This window comes from Megalobrama amblycephala, linkage group LG3 (genome assembly GCF_018812025.1).
Source record: "Megalobrama amblycephala isolate DHTTF-2021 linkage group LG3, ASM1881202v1, whole genome shotgun sequence".
Classification (NCBI taxonomy): domain Eukaryota; kingdom Metazoa; phylum Chordata; class Actinopteri; order Cypriniformes; family Xenocyprididae; genus Megalobrama; species Megalobrama amblycephala.
The window spans coordinates 54,343,932-54,370,205 of record NC_063046.1 but is presented as its reverse complement, the minus strand read 5'-3'; the positions used below and the strand labels follow the sequence as shown (position 1 = coordinate 54,370,205).

At 36.3% G+C, this 26,274-nt stretch overlaps 1 protein-coding gene across 12 annotated transcripts in view; it reads right to left on the bottom strand.

The window, feature by feature from the left end:
• The window catches only part of LOC125265701 (trichohyalin), a 195,688-nt gene that overhangs the window by 5,272 nt on the left and 164,142 nt on the right, over positions 1-26,274 (bottom strand). For 11 of the 12 annotated variants that reach the window (XM_048186072.1, XM_048186079.1, XM_048186084.1 and 8 more), the window contains 3 exons: positions 10,556-10,684; positions 9,097-9,186; positions 5,342-5,398 (listed from right to left, as the gene is read on the bottom strand). In XM_048186072.1, coding sequence (XP_048042029.1) covers positions 5,342-5,398; positions 9,097-9,186; positions 10,556-10,684 — 276 coding nt within the window. The remainder of the gene's footprint in view (positions 1-5,341; positions 5,399-9,096; positions 9,187-10,555; positions 10,685-26,274) is intronic. The other variant, XM_048186075.1, reaches the window with a different exon arrangement.

The following is a 26,274-nucleotide window of genomic DNA, read 5'->3' as shown; positions in this document are numbered from 1 at the left end:
ATTGCGAGATATAAACTCACAATTCTGAAAAAAAGTCAGTCTTCTTTCTCTTACAACTGGACATTATAACACGCAATGCTGACTTTATAACTCACAATTCTGACTTTATAACTCGCAATTCTGCCTTTATATCACAAAATTCTGACTTTATATCATGCAATTCTGACTTTATTTCTAGCAATTCTGACTTTATAACTCACAATTCTGACTTTATAACTCACAATTATGACTTTATATCGCGCAATTCTGACTTTATAACTCGCAATTCTGACTTTATAACTCACAATTCTAACTTTATAACTCACAATTCTGACTTTAACTCGCAAATCTGACTTTATATCATGAAATTCTGACTTTATATCTTGCAATTCTGACTTTATAACACAAAATTCTGACTTTATATCATGCAATTCTGACTTTATAACTCGCAATTCTGACTTTATACCTCGCAATTCTGACTTTATAACTCGCAATTCTGACTTTATATCATGAAATTCTGACTTTATATCTCACAATTCTGACTTTATAACACAAAATTCTGACTTTATATCATGCAATTCTGACTTTATAACTCGCAATTCTGACTTTATATCTCGCAATTCTGACTTTATAACTCGCAATTCTGACTTTATATCATGAAATTCTGACTTTATAACTCGCAATTCTGACTTTATAACTCGCAATTCTGACTTTATATCATGAAATTCTGACTTTATATCTCACAATTCTGACTTTATAACACAAAATTCTGACTTTATATCATGCAATTCTGACTTTATAACTCGCAATTCTGACTTTATAACTCGCAATTCTGACTTTATATCATGAAATTCTGACTTTATAACTCGCAATTCTGACTTTATAACTCGCAATTCTGACTTTATATCATGAAATTCTGACTTTATATCTCACAATTCTGACTTTATAACACAAAATTCTGACTTTATATCATGCAATTCTGACTTTATAACTCGCAATTCTGACTTTATAACTCGCAATTCTGACTTTATATCATGAAATTCTGACTTTATACCTCGCAATTCTGACTTTAACTCGCAATTCTGACTTTATATCATGAAATTCTGACTTTATATCTCGCAATTCTGACTTTATAACACAAAATTATGACTTTATATCATGCAATTCTGACTTTATACCTCGCAATTCTGACTTTATAACTCGCAATTCTGACTTTATAACTCGCAATTCTGACTTTATATCATGAAATTCTGACTTTATATCTCACAATTCTGACTTTATAACACAAAATTCTGACTTTATATCATGCAATTCTGACTTTATAACTCGCAATTCTGACTTTATATCATGAAATTCTGACTTTATATCTCGCAATTCTGACTTTATAACACAAAATTATGACTTTATATCATGCAATTCTGACTTTATAACACAAAATTCTGACTTTATATCATGCAATTCTGACTTTATAACTCGCAATTCTGACTTTATATCATGAAATTCTGACTTTATATCTCGCAATTCTGACTTTATAACACAAAATTATGACTTTATATCATGCAATTCTGACTTTATAACACAAAATTCTGACTTTATATCTCGCAATTCTGACTTTATAACACAAAATTATGACTTTATATCATGCAATTCTGACTTTATACCTTGCAATTCTGACTTTATAACTCGCAATTCTGACTTTATATCATGAAATTCTGACTTTATACCTCGCAATTCTGACTTTATAACTCGCAATTCTGACTTTATATCATGAAATTCTGACTTTATATCTCACAATTCTGACTTTATAACACAAAATTCTGACTTTATATCATGCAATTCTGACTTTATAACTCACAATTCTTACTTTATAACTCACAATTCTGACTATATATTGCACAATTCTGACTTTATATCTCGCAATTCTGACTTTATAACTCACAATTCTTACTTTATAACTCACAATTCTGACTATATATTGCACAATTCTGACTTTATAATTCGCAATTCTGACTTTATATCACAAAATTCTGACTTTATATCACAAAATTCTGACTTTATATCTCACAATTCTGACTTTATATCTCACAATTCTGACTTTATAATTCGCAATTCTGACTTTATAACTCACAATTCTGACTTTATATCACAAAATTCCGACTTTATATCACAAAATTCTGACTTTATATCTCACAATTCTGACTTTATAATTCGCAATTCTGACTTTATAACTCACAATTCTGACTTTATATCACAAAATTCTGACTTTATATCATGCAATTCTGACTTTATAACTCGCAATTCTGACTTTATTTCACAAAATTCTGACTTTATATCTCGCAATTCTCAATTTATTACTCACAATTTTGACTTTATAACTGACAATTCTGACTTTATATCTCGCAATTCTGACATTATATCTCGCAATTCTGACTTTATAACTCACAATTCTGACTTTATAATTCGCAATTCTGACTTTATATCTCGTAATTCTGACTTTATAACTCACAATTCTGACTTTATATTACACATTGATCCATGGTGTTCATGCGGACAAATCAAATTTGAATCTGGCTTGCAACATTTACTGATATCATCCATCTTTGCCATCATTTCCTGTCCTATCTCTCACTGTCCATACAAATAAAAGTAGCAAAAAGGTCAATGCACTGAACAGAAGAGTTTAAGACAGCTGAGACCATATAGAGCATGTACATCACAGCTTCAGCTACAAATACACAGAATCCTCAGTAAGATTCGTTCTATATCATTTACATACATCTTTTAATGAATGTTGCATCACTACGTGACTGACGTCCACACACACATGAAAGCGAGTTAGTCTAGAAGTGACCTTGTCCATCAGCTCTCAAACACATCTAGAATCTTTAATGAGTTTTCGCAGACATCGTCTCAAAGAGCCGTATGTTTTTTATGAACCGGCGGCCTCCTGCGGTGAAGGGATCAGCGCATGAAAGTCTATGCGAATGAAATGAGCGTAAGTAAGTGTGAAAATATACTGCGGCGGGCACCTCAGCGGACCCCTCTATTAATCAAGCTGTCTGTGCTCTGTTTGGAAAGTAATCTTGTCCGAGGAGCAAGGTAAGCACAGCAGTAAGTGTTGGTTGGTCACACTTGAAGCAGCTGGTTTACTAAGGTCCCAAAGCACACGGAGGCCAAACTGTAAAAACAAGAGCGGCTGAGCGCTCGCCCTCAGGTTACCCTCCTCACACTTATATGGGTCCAGCCCACCTAAAGCCAAAAGTATGCTTCCCTTGTCCTTGTCTCAGCATGATGTACTTTTCGCCATCGGCACTGATGAACACTATCCACATGCAGTCCAATTTTTGTGTCAGTACGGACTTAGAAAACAGCACACCTGTGCAAGTAAACTGAGCGCTTGAAAAGAAAGGTCTATTAGATGGACCAAATGCGTCCATCTGCGCTCAAGGTCAATGGATCAAAGGTCAAGGTCAAAGGCTTGTGCGCTCACAACTGTGCACGAGACGGAGCAGAATGTGGAAAGAAAATCCTTCCTGGATCTTAACACTTCCTCTGTGTACTTTATATATATATATATATATATATATATATATATATATTAGGGCTGTCGATTTAACGTGTTAATTAGATTAATTAGTTACGGTGAAAAATGACACGTTAAAATTATTAACGCAATTAATGCACCTGCCTCCGCCCCTGACCTACGTAGGTCATCTGACATTTCATACAGTTGATTGATGAGGAATAGGAAGCAGGGCAACAACTCAGTGCGTGGCGGAGCCTATAGAATGCAGTTAGAATGATCCTAAAATTCAAGATATCTGGTCAAAAATGCCCCTGTATGAGTTGTTGTCTTATATTTATGTCATATAATATAGTTAAGCAATATCACACCATTAACGAGCGCAATATCACACGAGTACTGTTTTTGTCTCGAATAGCACGAGTGCAAATGTGATATTGATTTTATACAACAGTTCAATAAATCAGAAGTTAATATTGTGTTATATTTTAGACATATTGTCTGCTTTTGCTTAATTTTGCCAATGAAAATATTAAAGACAGAGCAGAACGGTTGTGCGTCTCCGAGCAGCACACAGCGGTGTTTCGTTTCTGAATGAATCCGCGTTTTGAGCGAATCAATCGGGTGAATCAATGATTCAATGACCCATTGATAATGAGCTCCATTTACTTCATTCCTGAATGAATCAGCCCTTTGAACGAATTGAATGAATGAATGACTCAATGACTCACTCATTAAAACATTTACCACCACCTACTGGCAGATTTAGATTCTTTTTTAGAGGATCATTTCATAAAAATAAAAAAATAAAAAAATAAAAAACACATTTCCATATTAATAATAATAATTAAAAAACAAACAAAAAAACATTAAATTGATAGCTTACCCAAAAATGAAAATTCCATCATCATTTACTCACCCTCATGTTGATTCAAATAAAATATTTTTTTCTAAAGCTACTTTTTTGCAAGAGACATACTTTGATCTTTTGGGGGTCATTTCTCAGCCAAATTTGATGTGCGATTAAATTGCAATTAATTAGATTAATTAATCGCCACATCGTGTAATTAATTAGATTAAAAATTTTAATCGCTTGACATATATATATATATATATATATATATATAATTTATTTATTTTTTTTTTTTTTTAAGGTGTCTTTGTTAGAATGTAATCATACAAGTACTGAGCAAAATTAATGAAATACATGTACTTACTATAAGGCTAGGATTAGGGTTTGGTTTACAGTTATACATTTATAATAACTACATGTAACGTTACATGAACACTGGAATATGAAGTGTTAAAAATTCTTTTTACTTATATCACAATAGTATAATTATACTAATACTGTCATTCATACTTACATAATTATTATATATAGTATAAGTATACATTAAAATATATAGTTTCCTTGATATTTTAGGAAGGGAGTCCCTCATTCCTCATTATGTTTGGGGATAAGGGTCATCAACAAGTTTGAAAACCTCTGGACTAGTTAACTTAGAAAGTATGTCTTTTGCACGTCAGTTTTTTCAGAGCAGCTTTTCAATAGTGGCCTGTTGAGCGTGACTGGCGTCAACTGTACCTCCCGATGCTGAGATCTGGCCTCTGCAGCACATTAATATTAGATCTTATTTTAGGGCCAGTCATAATATTAGATGTTGTTTTGAGCAGAGCCATCACTGGCGATTGTGTAGGCGAGCGTGTGGGGTCTCGGTGTTAAAAACACGTGCTGTTGCAGCTCTAATTCAAATTATGGCAAGGTTATGACTGGCACTTAACTGCGGTGAGGAAGACATTGCTTAGAAGCTAATAGGCAGTGGATTGTTCAGAGACCTTGTCCTTGAGTTGATCTTCTCTCAGTCGTTCCAGCTCCTCGGCCTTTACACAATCCTGCATCAAGAGAGATGGAGAGATGAAGAGAACGGAGAGGTGCCGAGGGATGAATGCATAAGAACAACAGGAAAAGAAAGTCAAGAAATGCACAGTCCTTCAGAGTGTGTCCTAGAGAAGATGATCTATCTGATCTCTACTGCATAGGTAAACTACAGGAGAATGTAACAATGGCTTTTTGTTGTATTGCGTGCAGCGATTGATATCCTCTATCGTTCTTTTGTAGGGAAAACACACGCAAGGTCTCACGCAAGGTGTGAGTGTTAAACAAGTGATGAAACAATCAATTCGCATTTAATGTCTGGCTTTTTTAAAAATAAAACTTAGAAGTGCATATCTTGTGTTTTGATGATTACTTTAGCAGATAACTAAGGGTATAACATGAAAACTAAGATACACAATGAAGCAATAAAATGTAACAAAATGAAAGGCCATCATTATAGGTTATACAACAAACTGAACTAAAACAAAACAACATACAAGAAAGGTAATGTTATCAGGAGATGACTAACTGTTAACCATAGCAGACAGGCTGAAAACAACAACAACAAAACAAAATAGAAAACAGGCATTGAAACACACAATTTTAAATAAATACTAATGATTTATTTTGTCAATTAATTAGGTTTAGGTAAAGATGTATCAGTTAATAATTAATCAGATAATTGATTATAATTGTTTAATGTATTATGCATTCTTAACAAAAATACATTTGTTGTGGTTGTACAGTTATGGTCAGAATTATTGGCACCATTGGTTAATATGCGCAAAGATGACTGTAAAAATAAATCTGCATTGTTTATCCTTTTGATCTTTAATTTATAAAATTAGCAAAAATCTAACCTTTCATTGAAGGAAAAGAATTGAAAGTGGGGGGGAAATCACATTATGAAATAAATGTTTTTCTCCAAAACACGTTGGCCACAAGTACTGGCACCCTTTTATTCAACACTTTTTGCAACCTCCATTTCCCAAGATAACAGCTCTGAGTCTTCACCTTTCATGCCTGATGAGTTTGGAGAACACCTGACAAGAGATCAGAGACATGCAGAATTTCTACAGATCCTTCAGATTCCCAGCTCCATGTTGGTGCTTCTTCTCTTCAGTTCACTCCACTCATTTTCTTTACGGTTCAGAGGTCGGGGGACTGGGACGGCCATGGCAGAAGCTTCATTTTGTGCTCAGTGACACATTTTTTGTGTTGGTTTTAATGTTTGTTTTGGATCATTGTCCTGATGGAAGATCCAACCACGGCCCATTTTTGGATTTCTAGCAGAAGCAGTCAGGTTTTGATTTTTTTTTATCTGTTGGTATTTGATAGAATCCATGATACCATGTATCTGAACAAGATGTCCAGGACCTCCAGCAGAAAAATAGGCCCACAACAGATGGGCAGAACTATATTTAACCGTGGGCATGGGATACTTTTTATCCATGTGTGCAACAAAACCCATCTGATGGGTTTGCTGCCAAAAAGATCTTTTTTAGTTTCATCTGACCATAGAAACCTTTCCCGTTTGAAATTTCAGTCTTGTCTGACAACTGAATATACTGGAGATTGTTTTTGGATGAGAGCAGAGGATTCTTCTTGAAATCCTCCAAAACAACTTTTGGTGATATAGGTGCTGTTTGATATTTTTTTAGGCTTTCTGAGACTCAAGACTCAACTAATCTCTGCAATTCAAGCTGTGATCCTTGGAGAAGTCTTTGGCCACTCAAAATCTCCTCCTCACTTCACATTAGGACGATTTGGACACACGTCCTCTTCCAGGCAGATTTGTAACATCTTTAGTTGATTGGAACTTCTTAATTATTGCCCTGATAGTGGAAATGGGGATTTTCAATGCTTTAGCTATTTTCTAAAAAAGACACTTTATATTTTGTGAAGCTCAACAATCTTTTTCTGCACATCAGAACTATATTCTTTGGTTTTACTCATTGTGATGAATGATTAAGGAATGTTGTGTTTCCTTTGTGTTTCCTCATGTTTATACTCCTGTGGAACAGGAAGTCATACCTGGACAATATCATGTTCATGATCACCCTGGTGCTATAAAAAAAAAAAAAAAAAAAAAAAAAAATGTAATTATGAATGGGAATATACTTCAGTGATATTTTACTCATAAAACATTCTAGGGGTGCCAATAATTGTGGCCAACATGTTTTGGAGAAAAACATTTATTTCATAATGTGATTTCCCCCCACTTTCAATTCTTTTCCTTCAATGAAAGGTTAGATTTTTGCTAATTTTATGAATTAAAGATCAAAAGAATAAACAATGCAGATTTATTTTTACAGTCATCTTTGATCATATTTACCAAGGGTGCGACTTTTGCCTGAATAAACTCCTAATTTACTGCTTATTAATAGTTAGTAAGGTAGTTGTTAAGTTTAGGTATTGGGTAGGATTAAGAATGTAGAATAAGATCATGCAGAATAAGGCATTAATATATGCTTAATAAGTACTAATAAACAGCCAATATTACTAGTAATATGCAGGCTAATAAACAACTAGTTAAAAGACCCTAAAATAAAGTTTTACCTTTTTTTGTTGTCAATATTCCAATTTACAAATGTAAATTGTCCCTACAGTTACATTTGTGTCTGCAGAATGTTATAAAATAGTTTAATTTTAATTTATTAATAATAATAATAATAATAATAGATAAATAAATGGTTATTATATAAATAAAACTATATAAATATAAATACAAATGAATCAAATTAAATCTTAACTCTATTAATAATAAACGATGCATTACATCATTGTGCAAAGGATCATAATCAAATTAAATATTTACATCTCATTCACATCATTACTAAATTTGATCTTTCCGTTCAATATAATTTGACTATGAGAGAAAGACAACTTCAGACCTGAGCTAGTCTTCTTCGGATTCTAGACGTTACTGAAAGCAAATGGAGAGTGAAAGCTCTCAACAGGTGCTTGAAATGACATTGCATTCCTGTGCTCAGAATACTTGTAGCATAGAAACAGTCAATCTTCAGCCTGAAGGTCAAACTGTGAAATCAGACAACAAAGTATGATCCCTGAGCCTCCTCCCAACCAGTGTATTGACAATACCAATGCGACCAAGCAGCAGATGTTCAGAGCTCAGGAGAGCTGAGGAAGAAAACGCAACTAATAAAGCGACGTGTCAATGTGTCAAACTGTTCTATTTTATCTCAATGTGCACAACACGCTGAGCTTTGAGCACTATCAAGGGTACGAGGGCACAGCAAGAGTCTTGAGTCGAATAAGGACGTGTCAAGGATTTCAGAATCCCTGAGCCTCCTCTCAACCAGTGTATTGACAATACCAATGCAGCCAAGCAGCAGATGTTCAGAGCTCAGGAGAGCTGAGGAAGAAAACGCAAATAATAAAGCGACGTGTCAATGTGTCAAACTGTTCTATTTTATCTCAATGTGCACAACACGATGAGCTTTGAGCACTATCAAGGGTACGAGGGCACAGCAAGAGTCTTAAGTCGAATAAGGACGTGTCAAGGATTTCAGAAACCCAGCAGGCCCAACCTTCTGGGACCCTTTTACTGTGAAAATGAAATAAAAAATACAAAAAAGGAAAGAAGTATGTACTGCAAGTGCACGGCGACCGGAGGTACATCCTTACGTTTTCGCACGGAATGCGTAAAAGTTCACGTGAGCGCACAGGAGGCTATTAAGAAGGGTTTGCTGACCTCTCTCTCCTTTTCAAGCAGTGCCAGCGTCTTGTCAACCTCTCTTTGGAGTTCATCAATCTGCAGCACTTTCAGCCGATGCTCCTCTTCCTACACACACACACACACACACACACGAACAAAGGCAACTGAAGGTGAGACGCATAGGGAGGAAAGACTTCGTTAAAAGTGTCAAGTGGATGCCTTTGCATAATGCATATCACACCTTTGAGATGATCCATTAGCAGGTTGTGGTGTGGGAGCTGCTAAATAAGCTGACTTGACTCCATATAAACGACACAATATCCTCCTTTCCTTTCTTCACGAGTGGACAGTGGATGAACAATCAAAGCCCGGTGGACTTAGATTAGCCCTAGTCATGAGGGGACCTTTAACCCCCGCCCCCCATCCGTTCCTTCTACCCAGACATTGATTTATAATTTTAATATCTCTAATTTCCACCACAGCGGCGCTTTCCAAATGTCATTTTCCAATTTGTGTCAAACCGCGTGACCATTTTTCTTAATACGGCTTATGACAATCTCAGCGGCAGGGCGGATATGCAATTCAGATGGAGTGTCGTACAGGCACGGACGCAGCTGCCGTGGCCTGTTTGTGTGTTTATCATTATCAACGGCTCTACGTTCTTGGGAGGGGGTCGCAGACTAAGAAGCAGCCTGTTTACGACGGAGGAAAAATTAGGTTTGCTAAGCAAAATGGCTGCAGGGGACGAAAATAATATTCTGCCGTAAATCTGGTAATTACGTCTACCGTAATAAGAGTTACGATGGCGGTAATGATAATCTATTAAAATATGCATCAACATTAAGAGCTGGGAATGGAATGTGGGATGGTCTCATGGTCGTTGTATGAATATTTATGACAATTTAAACAAGGCCTCCCCCTTTTGAGCAGCATGAACCCTTTTCACTGACTTTTATGATGATGCGTTTCCACAGTTTTTAACATTGTAAATCTAGCAACATTTTTTTTATATTTTCATTTTTAAAAAATTTACATTTATCACTCTATAATTTGTGTTTACTTACCTTGGCATTAAAGGGGACCTATTATGCCCCTTTTCACAAGATGTAATATAAGTCTCTGGTGTCCTCCAGAATGTGTCTGTGAAGTTTCAGCTCAAAATTCCCCACATATAATTTATTATAGCTTGTCAAATTTGCCCCTATTTGGGTGTAAACAAAAACAAGCCATTTTTGTGTGTGTCCCTTTAAATGAAAATGAGCTGCTGCTCCCCTCCCCCTTTCCAGAAGAAGGCGGAGCTTTAACTGTTGCTCAACAACAACAAAGCTGGAGAATCTCACACAGCAAATGGGAATGCAACAATGATATTTGTTGTAGTTTCCCTTCACCACAATAGAAGTTCACCCAACTACGACAACTTATTAACGACTATAATAGTTGTGAAAAGGATCGATTATATCTCAGGCTAATGGGAAGATAGATTTGGTGGCAGTACCCTGATGGTGGCGCTGTGGAGCTCTTTTCTGATGCTGTTGAGCTGCTCCTGAAGGGAAGATCTTTCTTTCCTCCACTCCTTCTCTCTTACCGTCAGCTCCTCTCGTGCCCTCTGGAGCCCACATGATTCCTGGAGTTAGACACACAAGCACATTATGGGTCACACAGATGTTTTAGTGCACCAAAAAACAGATGACACCTCGTTTTGATCAGATTCACACCTCATGGCAGTGTTCCACATACAGTAAAGACCCTCAGTAGCGCAGTTCACTTCTACTGACCTCTACCTTCAGCCTTCATGGGGCTATTGACCCACGCTGAGAGACGCTCTTGCTTCTCGGTCAAAAAAAAAAGTAAAAAATAAAAGGAACAAGTTGTCGGAAATGAAATTTCAATTCATCCAGTCCCTTTATACACTGGTGCAAGAGCTGGCGAGGAGAGCAGGGGGATCAATAGTGTTTAGACAGCAGAGCAGATTTTCTAAGAGCCGAATCAATAGGAAGGAGAGAGGGAAAAATACCTCGGCTTTTCTTTGGGTGTTGCAGTAAATACGAACAAATCAGTGGCCTTAGGCTAAATGGATTGACCAGCCGTTTCCGACTCCTGTGCTGTAAATAAAGATCTATTGGGAAAGCTCTGCTCGGGTCCCTGAGAGGGGGGAGAGACGGCCACCGTGCCGAACGCCGTCTCACACACACCTGCACTTAACCTGGTTGAACGTGCTAATCTGACACACGAAGGAACGTGACATCGGCCATATTCCTCTGGCCAAATATTATATTAATCATGCGCTGTGGTGATTCGAACAAAACACGTATTGTGTGTTTCTTTAACTTTTTGCCACTTTGATTAAAACTAACACGTCACATTGGACTGATCACATTAAAATGGACTCGAAAGCATTTTATCATGCCGTCAACATTTATTCTTGCTATTTTTCAACGACCTTGACCTTCATGTATAGTTCTTCCCTTGTCGCAGATCTAGAAAAAAAAAAAAAAAATCAGAAAAATATATAAAGTTGCAGCATCATTTTCACCATGACAAATTACTCAGTGAAAAATTTCAACACGACTCCTTGTTTTCCAAAGAGACAACATACTTGAGCTAAGAGATACAGGTGGGAAAAAATCTAATATATAATATAATATAATACAAAATATATAATATCTATCTATCTATCTATCTATCTATCTATCTATCTATCTATCTATCTATCTATCTATCCATCCATCCATCCATCCTTGAGATAAGAGACAGAGGTGGGAAAAAATCAAATATATCAGAATATTTTTATTGTGATGAAATTTACACAATATCTATCTATGTATCTATCTATCTATCTATCTATATATGATTTTATATAAAAAATAAATAAATACATATAGAATACATAATTATGATGTAGTGTAAATTTGAAAATGAATAAATAAAAAAACGTTATTAAATAAATAAACAAAAAAAAAAAAAATGTTTTAAATGTCATTTCCACCAATCATTTCCTTACCAGGATGCCATTAAACACAACACATAAACTAAATTAAATAAATAAAGATTATTTTATTCATAAAATAAAATAAAATAAAATAAAATAAAATAAAATAAAATAAAATAAAATAAAATAAAATAAAATAAAATCATGTGCATATATGTCCACTGTTGAACAGTGTTAGTGGGGAATTAGTTAGCTATTGAAAGTGTGAAAAAAAATGTGGGCACAGTTTAAAAAAAAAAAAAAAAAAAAAATCACTAATGAAAATCCAATTCAAACTGGTTCATTAATCTAATATCAGCATAAGAATAATAGTGAAAAGTTGAAAAAATTCATACATTTCAAAATGTTTTTCATTCAAATCGATTCATCTCATAATATTTATTTCCAGCTCTAAATTAGATTCTGAATCCTAGAATTTCAGTGTGGTATCAGACTTTTGGTTCCCACTGTACATTTATTTTAAATTTCCACACAGTGCCTCTGAATGATAGTTCTCTCTCCATTTACAGCTGTTGCCGTGAGGAGAGGAACCTTAATGAAGAGGTTGAACTTGGCCACCTCTGTGACTTTGGTCTAATTACTGACGAACACCACGGGCTAGCGAAGGCAAACTGTGCAGAAGTGCATGATATATGAGCGCGCTCCGCACTCCTCAGCCAAAACAAAAACATATCACAAAAGCCAAAGCAATAAAAGTACCGTCTCGCTCCAAAAGAAAACATTAATCAATAAAATGGAGAGAAATGTTGAAATAAAAGTATGAACTGTGCTATTGACCCTCCCAGCAGGACTGAGGATGGACTCACTGACTTGCCCATGTTTGGTCAGGTTACATGGATTAAGATGAGGTCGTCTTAAGTGTCATGATCAGACTATTCCACAAAGAGAATGAGAGAGAATGTCTGAAACATAAAATAAAATGAGTGTTACATGGCTTAAGACGAGGCCTTCTTCTACAGTGTCATGATCAGTCCATTTCACAAAGAGAATGAGAGAGAACGTCTGAAACATTCTGAAACATGAAAACAAAACAAAAAAAACATGTTTGTTCACTATTGGGTACGGAGCCCCTAAAGGGACCTTTGCAAAAAGAAAAAAAAAGAAAAAAATACAGACTTTCGTGTGCACACGAGAAACTTTTTGTGTGCTCATGAGAAAACATTGCATGCACATAAATTAACAGAGATTAATAGAGATCTTTTTGCTCAAAATTTGGCTCTTGTTAGGGCAGTACCTCTAATATCAAGAGCCTTATGTCTGCTTTAAAGCATCCTTTGTGGCGGCAGAGAAACTGCGCTGTGAAATGGGCTGATGGTGCAATACGGCTGTGTGCATTGTCCTATTTGCCCAGTTCAAAGGTCCATACAATAAAAAGTGCTCAAAATTTGGCTTTCATTAGAGCAATACTTGTAATTTTGAGGCCTTTTGTCCGCTTTAACAAATTTAACTCTGTGCCGGCCGAGAAAACGTGCTGTGAAATGGGCTGATGGCACAATACAGCTGTGTACATTGTTCTATCTGCCAAGTTCAAGGGTCCTTAAGCAATACTGGTACAGTAAAAAGTGCTGAAAATTTGTGTCTCATTAGAGCAGTACTTCTAATTTTGTGGCCTTTTGCTCGCTTTAACGAATTTAACTCTGTGGCGGCCGAGAAACCGCGCTGTGAAATGGGCTGATGGCACAATACGGCTATGTGCACTGTCCTATTTGCCAAATTCAAGGGTCCGTATACAGTAAAAAGTGCTCAAAATTTGGCTTTCATTAGAGCAGTACTTCTAATTTCAAGGTCTTATGTCCGCTTTAACTAATTTAACTCTGTGGCGGCCAAGAAAACGCACTGCGAAATGGGCTGATGGCGCAATACGGCTGTGTACACTGCCCTATTTGCTATGTTCAAGGGTCTGTACAGTAAAAAGTGCTCAAAATTTGTCTCTCATTAGAGCAGTACTTCTAATTTCAAGGCCTTATGTCTGCTTTAACTAATTTAACTCTGTGGCGGCCAAGAAAACGCACTGCGAAATGCTGCTGACGCAGTGGCTCAGTATGCATTGTCCTAAAGTGTAAGTTCAAAGGTTCATAAACAAAGACTGACACAATAAAAAGTGCTCAAATTTTGGCTTTCATTAGAGCAATACTTGTAATTTTGAGGCCTTTTGTCCACTTTAACAAATTTAACTCTGTGCCGGCCGAGAAAACGTGCTGTGAAATGGGCTGATGGCACAATACAACTGTGTACATTGTTCTATCTGCCAAGTTCAAGGGTCCTTAAGCAATACTGGTACAGTAAAAAGTGCTGAAAATTTGTGTCTCATTAGAGCAGTACTTCTAATTTTGTGGCCTTTTGCTCGCTTTAACGAATTTAACTCTGTGGCGGCCGAGAAACCGCGCTGTGAAATGGGCTGATGGCACAATACGGCTATGTGCACTGTCCTATTTGCCAAATTCAAGGGTCCGTATACAGTAAAAAGTGCTCAAAATTTGGCTTTCATTAGAGCAGTACTTCTAATTTCAAGGCCTTATGTCCGCTTTAACTAATTTAACTCTGTGGCGGCCAAGAAAACGCACTGCGAAATGCTGCTGACGCAGTGGCTCAGTATGCATTGTCCTACAGTGTAAGTTCAAAGGTTTATAAACAAAGACTGACACAATAAAAAGTGCTCAAATTTTGGCTTTCATTAGAGCAATACTTGTAATTTTGAGGCCTTTTGTCCGCTTTAACAAATTTAACTCTGTGCCGGCCGAGAAAACGTGCTGTGAAATGGGCTGATGGCACAATACAGCTGTGTACATTGTTCTATCTGCCAAGTTCAAGGGTCCTTAAGCAATACTGGTACAGTAAAAAGTGCTGAAAATTTGTGTCTCATTAGAGCAGTACTTCTAATTTTGTGGCCTTTTGCTCGCTTTAACGAATTTAACTCTGTGGCGGCCGAGAAACCGCGCTGTGAAATGGGCTGATGGCACAATACGGCTATGTGCACTGTCCTATTTGCCAAATTCAAGGGTCCGTATACAGTAAAAAGTGCTCAAAATTTGGCTTTCATTAGAGCAGTACTTCTAATTTCAAGGTCTTATGTCCGCTTTAACTAATTTAACTCTGTGGCGGCCAAGAAAACGCACTGTGAAATGGGCTGATGGCGCAATACAGCTGTGTGCACTGTCCTATTTGCCAAATTCAAGGGTCCGTATACAGTAAAAAGTGCTCAAAATTTGGCTTTCATTAGAGCAGTACTTCTAATTTCAAGGCCTTATGTCTGCTTTAACTAATTTAACTCTGTGGCGGCCAAGAAAACGCACTGCGAAATGCTGCTGACGCAGTGGCTCAGTATGCATTGTCCTACAGTGTAAGTTCAAAGGTTCATAAACAAAGACTGGCACAATAAAAAGTGCTCAAAATTTGGATTCCGTTAGAAGAGTTTGTCTAGTATGACTTTGAATCCAAGCTACTTAGGCCCCGTCCACACGGAGACGCGTTTTTGTGAATACGCACAAATTTTGTACGGACAGGTGGGTTTTCGAAAGGTGAAACCTCTATTTTTTGAAACCGGGTCCCAGAGTGGATAAATCTGACAACGCCGTCTTTGCGTTTTCGTGTCGACAGCCAATCCGTATATTTTCTGAAACGATGATGTCATCACCCCACGTGTCGACCCTAGTCAGACGCCGCTAACAGCACAAAATGGCACCAACAAAAACATTAGATGCTTATGCTCGTGCTGCAGAAGCTACTGAGCCAGAATAAAGTGTTATTTCTAAGCTTTACTATAGTTTGTATAAAGCGCGCAAGGTTTATGTGCATGATCCAAGTCTTATTCGCTGCTTTAAGTGTATCACTGTGGCAGGATTACAGCGCCACATAATGGTCTGGCATGTGGACTACATCGTTTCAGTGGTTTCGTGTGGACGCAAATATTTCTTGAGACGAGGGGGGAAAAAAGATTGGTTAGGGTAAGCTCCGGATTCGTGTGGACGTAGCCTTATTCGTTTGTTAATTATTGATGCATGAACCTCCCCTTTATATAACACAACACTTCATAAAGTCCTCTGCATCTATGGCGCTGCTTGCAATATGCGCTGTTTTGAATGAAGAAATTCCGTATTTTTTTCCGCCACCTGTAAGGATGCATTAAATCTGAAAAGGGGGCTTAATAAAGGGTGCACTGATTTTTAAGCACATTTTACTGTACCAATATTTTTCCATTGGCCGATGGGACAATATAAATATACTGCCCTAACACAATCCAAATTTTACAAATTCCACTTTTTGTCTTTTTTATGAACCATTAAACTATTATGGACCCTTGAACTTGGCAAATAGGACAATGCACAGAGCCCATTTCACTGTGCGGTACAAAGAACAAAGTTGAAAATTTCAACTATCCCAGTTGAAATGTATGCAGAAATGCAAAGAAAAAAAAAAACTGTTAATGAATAGAATATAGAAAAAGGCTGTGCTTATAAACAGGTCTTTTTTGACTTTGTGAAGAGTCATTTGGTTTAGGATGCGTTTGCATATTCACTGCTGATATATTCTGCTGCAAAGGTCACTGTAGATTGGGCTGTGACTGCAGCTGCTGGAGGAGCAGAGGGACATCACAGTTCAGCTAAATGTCCTCTCAAGAACATTACCTTAATGATACCATTCCTCACACCCTAGCAGAGGGAGAGAGAAAGAAATGAGTCAAAAAGGACACTCTTTGACCCAGATTCCTTGATTGGAGAGAGGTGTTAAAAAGTACCCTTTCAAAGTCTGGCTCAACAAACAAGAAAAGTTTAACTTTTTTTGTAAAAAAAAAAAAAAGATGACACATTTGAACTAAAACTCATTTGGACAACAACATCCAATGTTCACTGCCATCAACTCATGCGGGTACATGTTCAAGATATATATTAGTTGACTCCATTGCTAAATCAAACACCACTATTAGTATAATTGCTCTTGCTAAATATTACAAGGCTCACTGGAATATTTAATTCTGATTCGTCCATCATGGAATTCTGTGGTTTCATATTTTGTGACTGTACAGTATATTTAACACTGCTCATGGCAACCAGTTTCCTACATTCTGTAGTTGTGGCTGTGGTCTCTTTATTGTCACATATTAACTAATTTTTTCAATCAATATTACATGTCCATTTATTTATTTTGCATAAAAAATATTCAGTTAAACGGCCACTGTCGCAAAATAAACCTTAATAGAATGATATGAGGCCTCTCTGCTTGATGCTGATCTCTCTGTCTGGGTTTATTCTGTGATATTTACCGGCTAATGGTACATTATTTCTAAAATAAACTGTTAACAATAATAATAAAAAAAACTGTTAATACAATTTAAATAAATAAATTGTAATAAATGTATAATAAATTGTAATAAATTGTGTAACTTTCCTGCACCATTTGTGCTACGGACATTAATAATTCTCAGGGTTATTATCGCCGAAACTAAAATATTAAAAAAAACATTTTCATTACTTGAAATAAAATAAAACTTAACTGAAATACAATTTGTCTCTCATTTTTATTTAGTTTAAATTGAAGTACTAAAACAACTAAAACTAAATAAACAAAATGTAATAAAAAATATATAGACATATTAATACTAATACAAATGATAAAAAAAACAACAACATTATAATAGTATTAATATATGTAAACTATTATGGTATTTATGAATATCTAGCTTTTTATTTTTATTTTTTTTTCATTTTAGTGTAAGTTTTTAAAGTAATTTTGTTATGTGCTTTCATTTGCTTAATTGTTATTAGTTTTTTATATTTCTATTTAGCTTTAAATGATTTTATTTATTTCAACATATACATTTATTTCAGTTTATTTTAATTTTTTTGTTAATTTTATTTAAGTTTTGAAATTTTTTATATAATATTTATAGATTCAGATTTATTTCAATTTTCTTTCTTTTTTTTTATTTTTATTTTTTAATAGTTTTAGGCCCGGTTTCATAGACAGGACTTAGACAGGATTAGGCCCATTTAAGAAGCTTTTATAAATGTACCCTAGAAAAAAACATTACTGGTGTGCATCCTAAGACAAAACAATAGCACTGACATATTTAAAGATATTTCAGTGAAAGTTACTTTCACTTAAAACAGCTCAAACATGCATTTTAGTCTGGGACTAGCTTAAGCCTTGTCTGTGAAACTGTGGGTTAGTTAACAATAACAAACCTGTTTTGAAGTCTAGATTAGTCAATTCTGCATGATCATGATCATGATCTTTTCTATTAAAAAAAAGAAAAGAAAATGTGAATGCATGATTTGTGCTGTTTGCTTTGGTAAGCGTCTTCTGAAACATCCTGTGCGCTTTATTGTCGCTTTTGGTTGGATAAAATCATAAAAGGAAATGTTATGTAAATGCATGACAGATTTGTATGGTCTATCAGACACTTTTGAAATACAGAAACACATTGGAGACAGTGATTTCATCCAAACAGTCCTCACTGTGAGGTCCGTCTGCAGATGTTTCCTTGGGTCTGGACAGTAGCTTGTGTCCAGAGGCACCGCGGTACATGCAGCCGCCCCGGGCCATTCTCTAAGTGCTCTTTACTTTGAAAACACAGGTGGTCTCCGGGGGCCAGGATGAGTGGGTCTCTCGGCCCCACACAACAGTTTGAATAATAAATACATACATCATAAGGACACGTCAGAGCTTGATTCACGGCGGTAAAGCACTGAGGTATTAGCTTTAATAACACAGGCTGGAGTCAGGCACTTGCTCTTTCCTGACAAATACGGGCAAATCAATTAATTCCACTGACATTCCCCCCGAAAGTACACAATATAAATTCCACGTGGCCGCAACTTTCGTGTTTTTGTTTTAGGAAGAAGGGGAGAATGTGTGAGCCATTTCTTACTTTTATGTCCTAATTTATGAAATATTCCACTGGCTAGCACATTTGTTTTTCTTGAGAACTTTCTCTTAAAAGGTTACAGGAGAGCAGGAGAAAGACAAGTAGCTCTAGCTGAATCTCTCTGTTATCAGAAAGCATAAGGTGCTCTATTCTCTTGCTGTTGATATTCTGCACATAATGATGGATAGAAGCATCAGCCTGGCCTATCAATCCCTGGAGACTTATGCAGCACTGCTTCAAGGGTAAAACATACCTCAGACTCTGAGCGCTAGTGCTAATAGCTGTAGTAGGGAATCAGGGGAGTCTGCCTGAAAATACTGAGAGATGACAATAACAGTGACAGGAGTACAGAAATCACTAGAATTTTTTTTTTTTTGGGAGATTTTTGCCTTTATTGTGATGGGATAGTATAGAGTGGACAGGAAGCAAGGTGGGAGAGAGAGGGGGGATGGGATCGGGAAAGGTCCACGAGCTGGGACTCGAACTCGGGTCGCTTGAAGCGCAATGGCATTATATGTCGGCGTGCTGCCCACAAGGCTATCGGCGCCGACTAAACTCAATGTTTTGACGTCATTAGCTCAGGTCATACACTACCGTTCAAAAGATTTGGGTCATTTTTGAAAGAAGCCCCTATGCTTATCAAGGCTGCATTTATTTGATCATAAATACAATAAAATAATACTAATATCGTGACATATTTTTACAATTTAAAAGAAATGTTTAATATTTTAATATGTGTTAAAATGTAATTTATTCCTGTGATCAAAGCTGAATTTTCAGCATCATTACTCCAGTCTTCAGTGTCACATGATCCTTCAGAAATCATTCTTGTATGCTAATTTGCTACACTAGAGACATTTCTTATTATTATCAATGTTGAAAACAATCGTGCTGCTTAATATTTTTGTGGAAACTATGATACATTTTTTTTCAGGATTCTTTGACGAATAGAAAGTTCAAAAGAACATATTTATTTGAAATAGAAATCTTGGTTTATAATACTTTACAACAAATTTATTAACATTTTTTAACATTAGTTAACATGAACAAACAATGAAAATATTCTAACGCGCCTTTGTTATTGGACCTGAGCTAGCATGAACTTACAAAGAACAGATGTAGTTTCATTAACTAAGATTAATGTAATGTTTAACATAAGATTAATAAATACTGTAACAATATATTGCTCAATGTTAAAGTTAGATAACATTAACATTAACTAATGGGATCTTATTGTAAACTGTTATTGAACATTGTTAATGTATTTACTGTGACTTTTGTTCAATTTAATGCATCCTTGCTGAATAAAAGTATTAATTTCTTTCAAAAAATAAAATAAAAAAACAAATAAATAAAATAAATGAATGTATTTTTTTTAACAGTGGTGTAAGCTTAAAGGGAAAGTTCACTCAAAAAGGAAAAGAGATATTCTAGGTGTATATGACTTTCTTCTTTCAGACGAACACAATCAGAGTTATATTATAAGATATCCTGGCTCTTCCAAGCTTTATAATGGAAGTGAATGGATTCGACTTGTGTTGGAAGTCTACCGGAACTTGTTATTTTAGTTTTTTTTTGTTATTTTAAAGTTTTAAATATGGATATTTTTATTACAAAAACCCATCGCTTCACTTTCGAAGGCCTTTATTAACCCCCTGGAGTCGTATAGATTACTTTTATGATGGATGGATGCACTTTTTTGGACCTCAAATTCGTGAGCACAATTCACCACCATTGTAAAGCTTGGAAGAGCCAGGATATTTTATAATATAACTCCAATTGTGTTCGTCTAAAAGAAGAAAGTCATACGCAACTAGGATAACTTGAGGGTGTGTAAATTATGGGATAATTTTCATTATTGGGTGAACTATCCCTTTAAGGTGATGGAGTTGGTTTTTGAAATTTGCTTACTGGTTTGTTGGTCTAAGGTAAAATATACAATATTATTATTAAAATGAACATAATTTAGTTATTATGTAAAGTACCTTGTTCCTTTGCTTTTATGTTTGATATTTTTTCTCTCACTGTCAGCTGACTGAGACTCGAAGATGAGAATGAAGTTGAAGACTCTGCAAAAAACATCATACCTACATGTATTGCTCGTTGTTAGTTACTGCATTAAGCTAATATTAACTAATGGGATGTTATTATAAGGAGTTACTCCATTTCAGTCTGTTTGCAACTCACACTCTTTAGTAAATAGTCTGAATCATTATCATTGTAATAACAGTAGGCTAGATTGTGTTTGCTTTAACCTGATGTTAACATTTCCAGTATGGCAGTGCTGCTGATCTAGCTCAGGGGTGGCGAACTCCGGTCCTGGAGAGCCACAGTCCTGCAGAGTTTAGCTCCAAACCCTGATAAAATCTCACTTCCCTGTAGCTTCCTAGTAACCCTTCAGACTTTGATTAGCTTGTTCAGGCGTGTTTGATTAGGGTTGAAGCAAAACTCGGCAGGACTGTGGCTCTCCAGGACCGAGGTTCGCCACCCCTGATCTAGCTGAATGCGGTCTCTTCTGTTCAGCTGGTCAGTCATCTACACCAGTCACCATAAATGTTCAGCTTGGACCACCGTGTAAAACCATTAACCAACAGCATTTGTTTTCCAGCATCATCTCCCTTTGAATTTTGCCTCTCTATCCGCTGTCCGCTAATGCACAGTTCATAAATATTGTCTTATCATTCTTATCATCATCATCATTTTTTCCCAACACTCTAAGAGACAGGGAAATTCTGAGGCAATTACTGAAGTGACAAGTGAAATGGGAACAAGAAGCACTAGAAAGAGAGGGTTGCCATGGAAACCATGCAAGGGGATCAGATTACATGCGCAGTGGTCAGGTGAACCTCCAGCCTTACTGCATACAGCGGCCTGGCAGCACACGACAGACCAAAGGGCACTTAACCTCAATCACTGCTTACAATCGTCAGCCAATCAGGCTGAATGTAATTGCTATTTTTGTCCAAAGGTCAGATGGTTGTGTGCATCTGGGGCTGTGAAACACACAGTACACTTTCCACCTAAAGCAAGGGACAAAACTGATGGCATTTGCGAGGCAGTAAAACCGTATTATCTTGCACTCTGTCTGCATATACGTAAAATATATATTTTAGGGCTGTCGATTTAACGCGTTAACTTAATCAATTAGTTATAGGAAAAAATTATGTGTTCAAATTATTAACGCATTTAACGCATCTGCCACACAATAGCACAAAATAATGTCCGGAATAGCATGAGTGCAAATGTGATATTGATTTTATACAACAGTTCAATAAATATGAAGTTAATATTGTGTTATATTTCAGACACAATATTGTCTGCTAACAAAAATGTTACCTATAAAGCGAGAGCAGAACTGTTGTGCATCTCCGAGCAACACACAGCGGTGTTTTCTTTCTGAATGAATCCACGTTTTGAGTGAATCAATCAGGTGAACCAATGATTCAATGGCCCATTCATAAAGAGAGCCATTTACTTAATTCCTGAATGAATCAGCCGTTTGAACAAATCGAATGAATGAATGACTCAATGGGCCCTATTTTAACGATCTAAGCATGTCAGAATCCACTTTTGCTAGTTTACCAATGGAAAAAAATAGTTAATGTTTGTTTGTGTTCTGCTGCGTGTGTAACAGGCAGAGTGTACGCGTGATGTGCACCTGCCTATAGGCGCATATTACTAACATGCCCTTTAAAAAAAAATAAATAAAAATACTGCGCCATTGACTTCAGACAAGGTTTTTGTTGGTCAATGGCGCAATCATTTTCAGTTCAATCATTTTCATTTTCAAAAATAGCAACATGCCAACAATGCGCCTGAACACACCTTGTTTTCAGACCAGCATGCTCATGAGTGAACAGATGGGCGTGAGTGCTATTTAAACAACGTGGACACTGGGCATGAAAATGATAACTGCGTTGGGCTGAAACTAACAAAAAACACTTGCGTCACACCTGGTGTCGCATTTCGGCGAGTGTATGATGGGGCCTAATGACTTGCTCATTTAGACATTTACTACCACCTACTGGCAGTTTTAGTTTCTTATTTAGAGTATACAGAAATTTCATTAAAAATTATTTCATATTTCCATATTAATAAAAAACCATTAAAGGTAATAATTAATGATAATGATAATGATAATGATAATGTAATAATTAAATGATCATATTAATGATAATAATAAAATGATAATTCTGTCATCATTTACTCATGGCCATTGAAGCCTAAAAGATTATGTGTTATAAATTCTGCGTAGAATCAAATATCTTTTTTTTTTTTTCTAAAGCAAATTTTTGTTTTAATGTCTATTTGAAGCTTTTGTCATTTAACACAATAATGACTTTAAATTATCTTTTGGGGGTAATTTCTCAGCCAAATTTGATGTGCGATTAATTTGCGATTAATTAGATTAATTAATCACCACATTGTGTAATTACAGCCCTAATATACTATGTGTTTGTATATATATATATATATATATATATATATATATATATATATAGTTCGGTGTTTCCAGATTTGATTCCAATTCACATTCTCACACTCTCAATTACGTCCATTTTGTCAAAGCTGCTATGCTGCATGTTTCTGATTTACTAAAAAGAACCAGCTCACAGGAGTCATTTGTTTGTGAAATGGACTAAACCGAATAACTCAAAATAAAGAGTAAAAATATTAAAAGATAAATATTTTTACCTAGCCTTTACCTAGCCCTATCGTTCTTGTCTGTCGCACTAGCGGTACTGGACAAGTTACCTGCCAAATTATAAAACACAGGGTTAAGGGTTTCGTTCAGATCTTCAACCCTGAGAATGCGCAACAGTAGTGATGCTTGTTTAGCAAATCTTGAAGTTTGATGGTCGGATGTCTCTTTTACCCAGCAGAGAGGAAAATCTTCCTATTTACATTATCTACACATTTACATGCTTCATTCAAGCCCTGATGTTATTTAATCAAGATTTAATTTCATTTCATCTAGAGCAATCTACATTTAATCAAGCACAGCTAAATGTGAGACGCATGTGCTAATCAGGCAGAAGAGCGAGCCGTTAGAGTTCAGGCTTTCATTAGCACCGCTATTAACACGTCACCTCAGAGTGTTTCGCAAACATCTTTAAACCTGTGCGATTGTCTATTCACCTTGAAACGTTTGTATACGTGCAAGCGGCGTGCATTTCAATAAGACACCTTAAAAACGCTCGTGTCTCGTTTACAAGCCTCCTGTTTTTATTCTGTTTCATTTTAAAAACCTGTTCTGACTAGAATGTGTGACAAACACCTTAAAGGTGACAGCAAAGACATTAAACCCCCAGGACGAGCGTCTCCGCGCCACTGGCAAATTACCGCTGATTAGCATTGATTTGAAAACAAAAACCACAGCGTGACACAAATCAAAAGTGCAGTCAATGTTGATGCATAAGTGAAATGGCAAATCTCAAAATAGCTCAATAAATACGTCGGAAAGTTACGAACGAGAAAGACGGAGGGCGAGAGAGGGAAAAAAATCAGAGTGAAGCAATTACAGATCTAATCAGAGCTTTCTGCATGAAGGTACGGCTCTCCTATCTCCCTCCCATTTGCATCATAACACAGCGTGCAATATTAATTTCCGAGTTTACTGCTTATTGGAAGTGCAAAGTATGAAAAGCCATTAAGGCTGCAAATGGGAAAGCAATTTGCTGTCACACGGATTCGGCTCTATTCGGCTCTTGTTAACCATTTGGAATTAGAGTCATTTGGCGAGAGGCATTCTACAGCAGTCCACTAAAATAAGTAATTATGCTTGCCTTCTCTCTCTCTCTCCATCTCCCCGCCTCTCGCTCTTTCATTTGCGCGGGCGAGGAAAGCGGGATGGGTGGATGAGGTTGAAGGGCGTTAGGGGTGAGTAAGTGGATGCAGAGGCAATTAAAGTTGGTAGCTATCTGTTTGGCTAATGCAGGCGCACACACATTGTATAACGCTCGTACGCTGCCTGAGGGCCAGGAGGAAAGAGGGAGAACAGATGCTGGGCGGCCATCTCCTTTTACTGCCAATGTAACTCTTAATCCAATCTCTCGCGCCAGAGAGTGGCGCGCCTCATTTCAACCCACCGTGTTTCACGCGCCAAATCACGGACTGTGTGTTCTTACTGCGAAGGTAAAAATCACTCGTAATGATTCACGCTGGGACTTGGAGAACCTCTTCAGCTACAAATGTTTTTCGTCTTACAAACATCTCATCAAGAGTCAAGCTTTCCCTGCTGAAAAGATCAGCTTAGACGGCGTGAATTTTAGCGACTGTAATTTCACCAAGTAGGATGTGATCAACATCTTTTGTTGGTCCAAGAGCAACATTCAAAATAGACCTAACCAATAAATAACCCTATTATTAATTTAAATCCCACAGAAAACTCAGCAATGACTAAGCAACCATACAGTGACGTCCTGGCAACTACCAGCAACAAAGTATAGGAATCGTAAGTTGGTATGAAACGGAAGGTGCGATAGTTTTCTCTTCCTTATTGTGAAACAGCTTCTCGAACAAGAAAAAAAAATGTAGGATGGGACATGATTTTGTCAATCAGGAACTGACTGGTTTGTTGGATAAAATATATTCCATAAAATGAAGATTTATCCATTTTGATTTCATGTTGACTTAAACGATTACTCTTAGTAATTCAAATTCCTTAATTGCCCCATTAATGATTCTTTTCAATTTGAGGAAGAAGAAGAAAAAAAGACAAAATTTAGGGCTGCTTCATTTGGGGGGATATGTAATTGCTATTTCCCTGATAGAAATTGTGAGTTTGCTGTGCTTGTTTGCAAGGTTGCAAAATTTGGTCAAAAATTGTGTGATTATATATCAATATGACTATAAAATAATAATAACAAGCATTTACTGCGAATCAAGCCACTCTGAAAATGATTATGAGCTGCTTGCGTGTAAAAGTACACAGTGCCACACTGCACTCAGAAAGGCAAAGCATATCATTTAATTAAAGGGGCTATATGTAAGAATTTTCCTGTATTAATAGCTTTTTTAATTGCCAAGGTATGAACAGCTTGTAATGAAACTTAAAAAATGAGACCTTCCCTGACTTCCTAGGTTTTCTATGAAATCCTGTAGATGGATTGTTGTGTGTAAGACTCGGGACATTTTTCCCAGAAAAAAATCAAAAGGATGTGACTTTTACACATGCTCCCGAGAGCCTCTCTTCCCTGGTGACATATGAAACGAATGCAATGTTCGATGGATAGTGACGAAAAGAGCTTTTCTGTACTGTAATGTCAAAGTGTCATGCAAATGAAAAGAGATTAATTTAAACTATAGTCTCACATAGCCAGATATATATAGTCTGAAATACACTTTATAATCTGTGGCA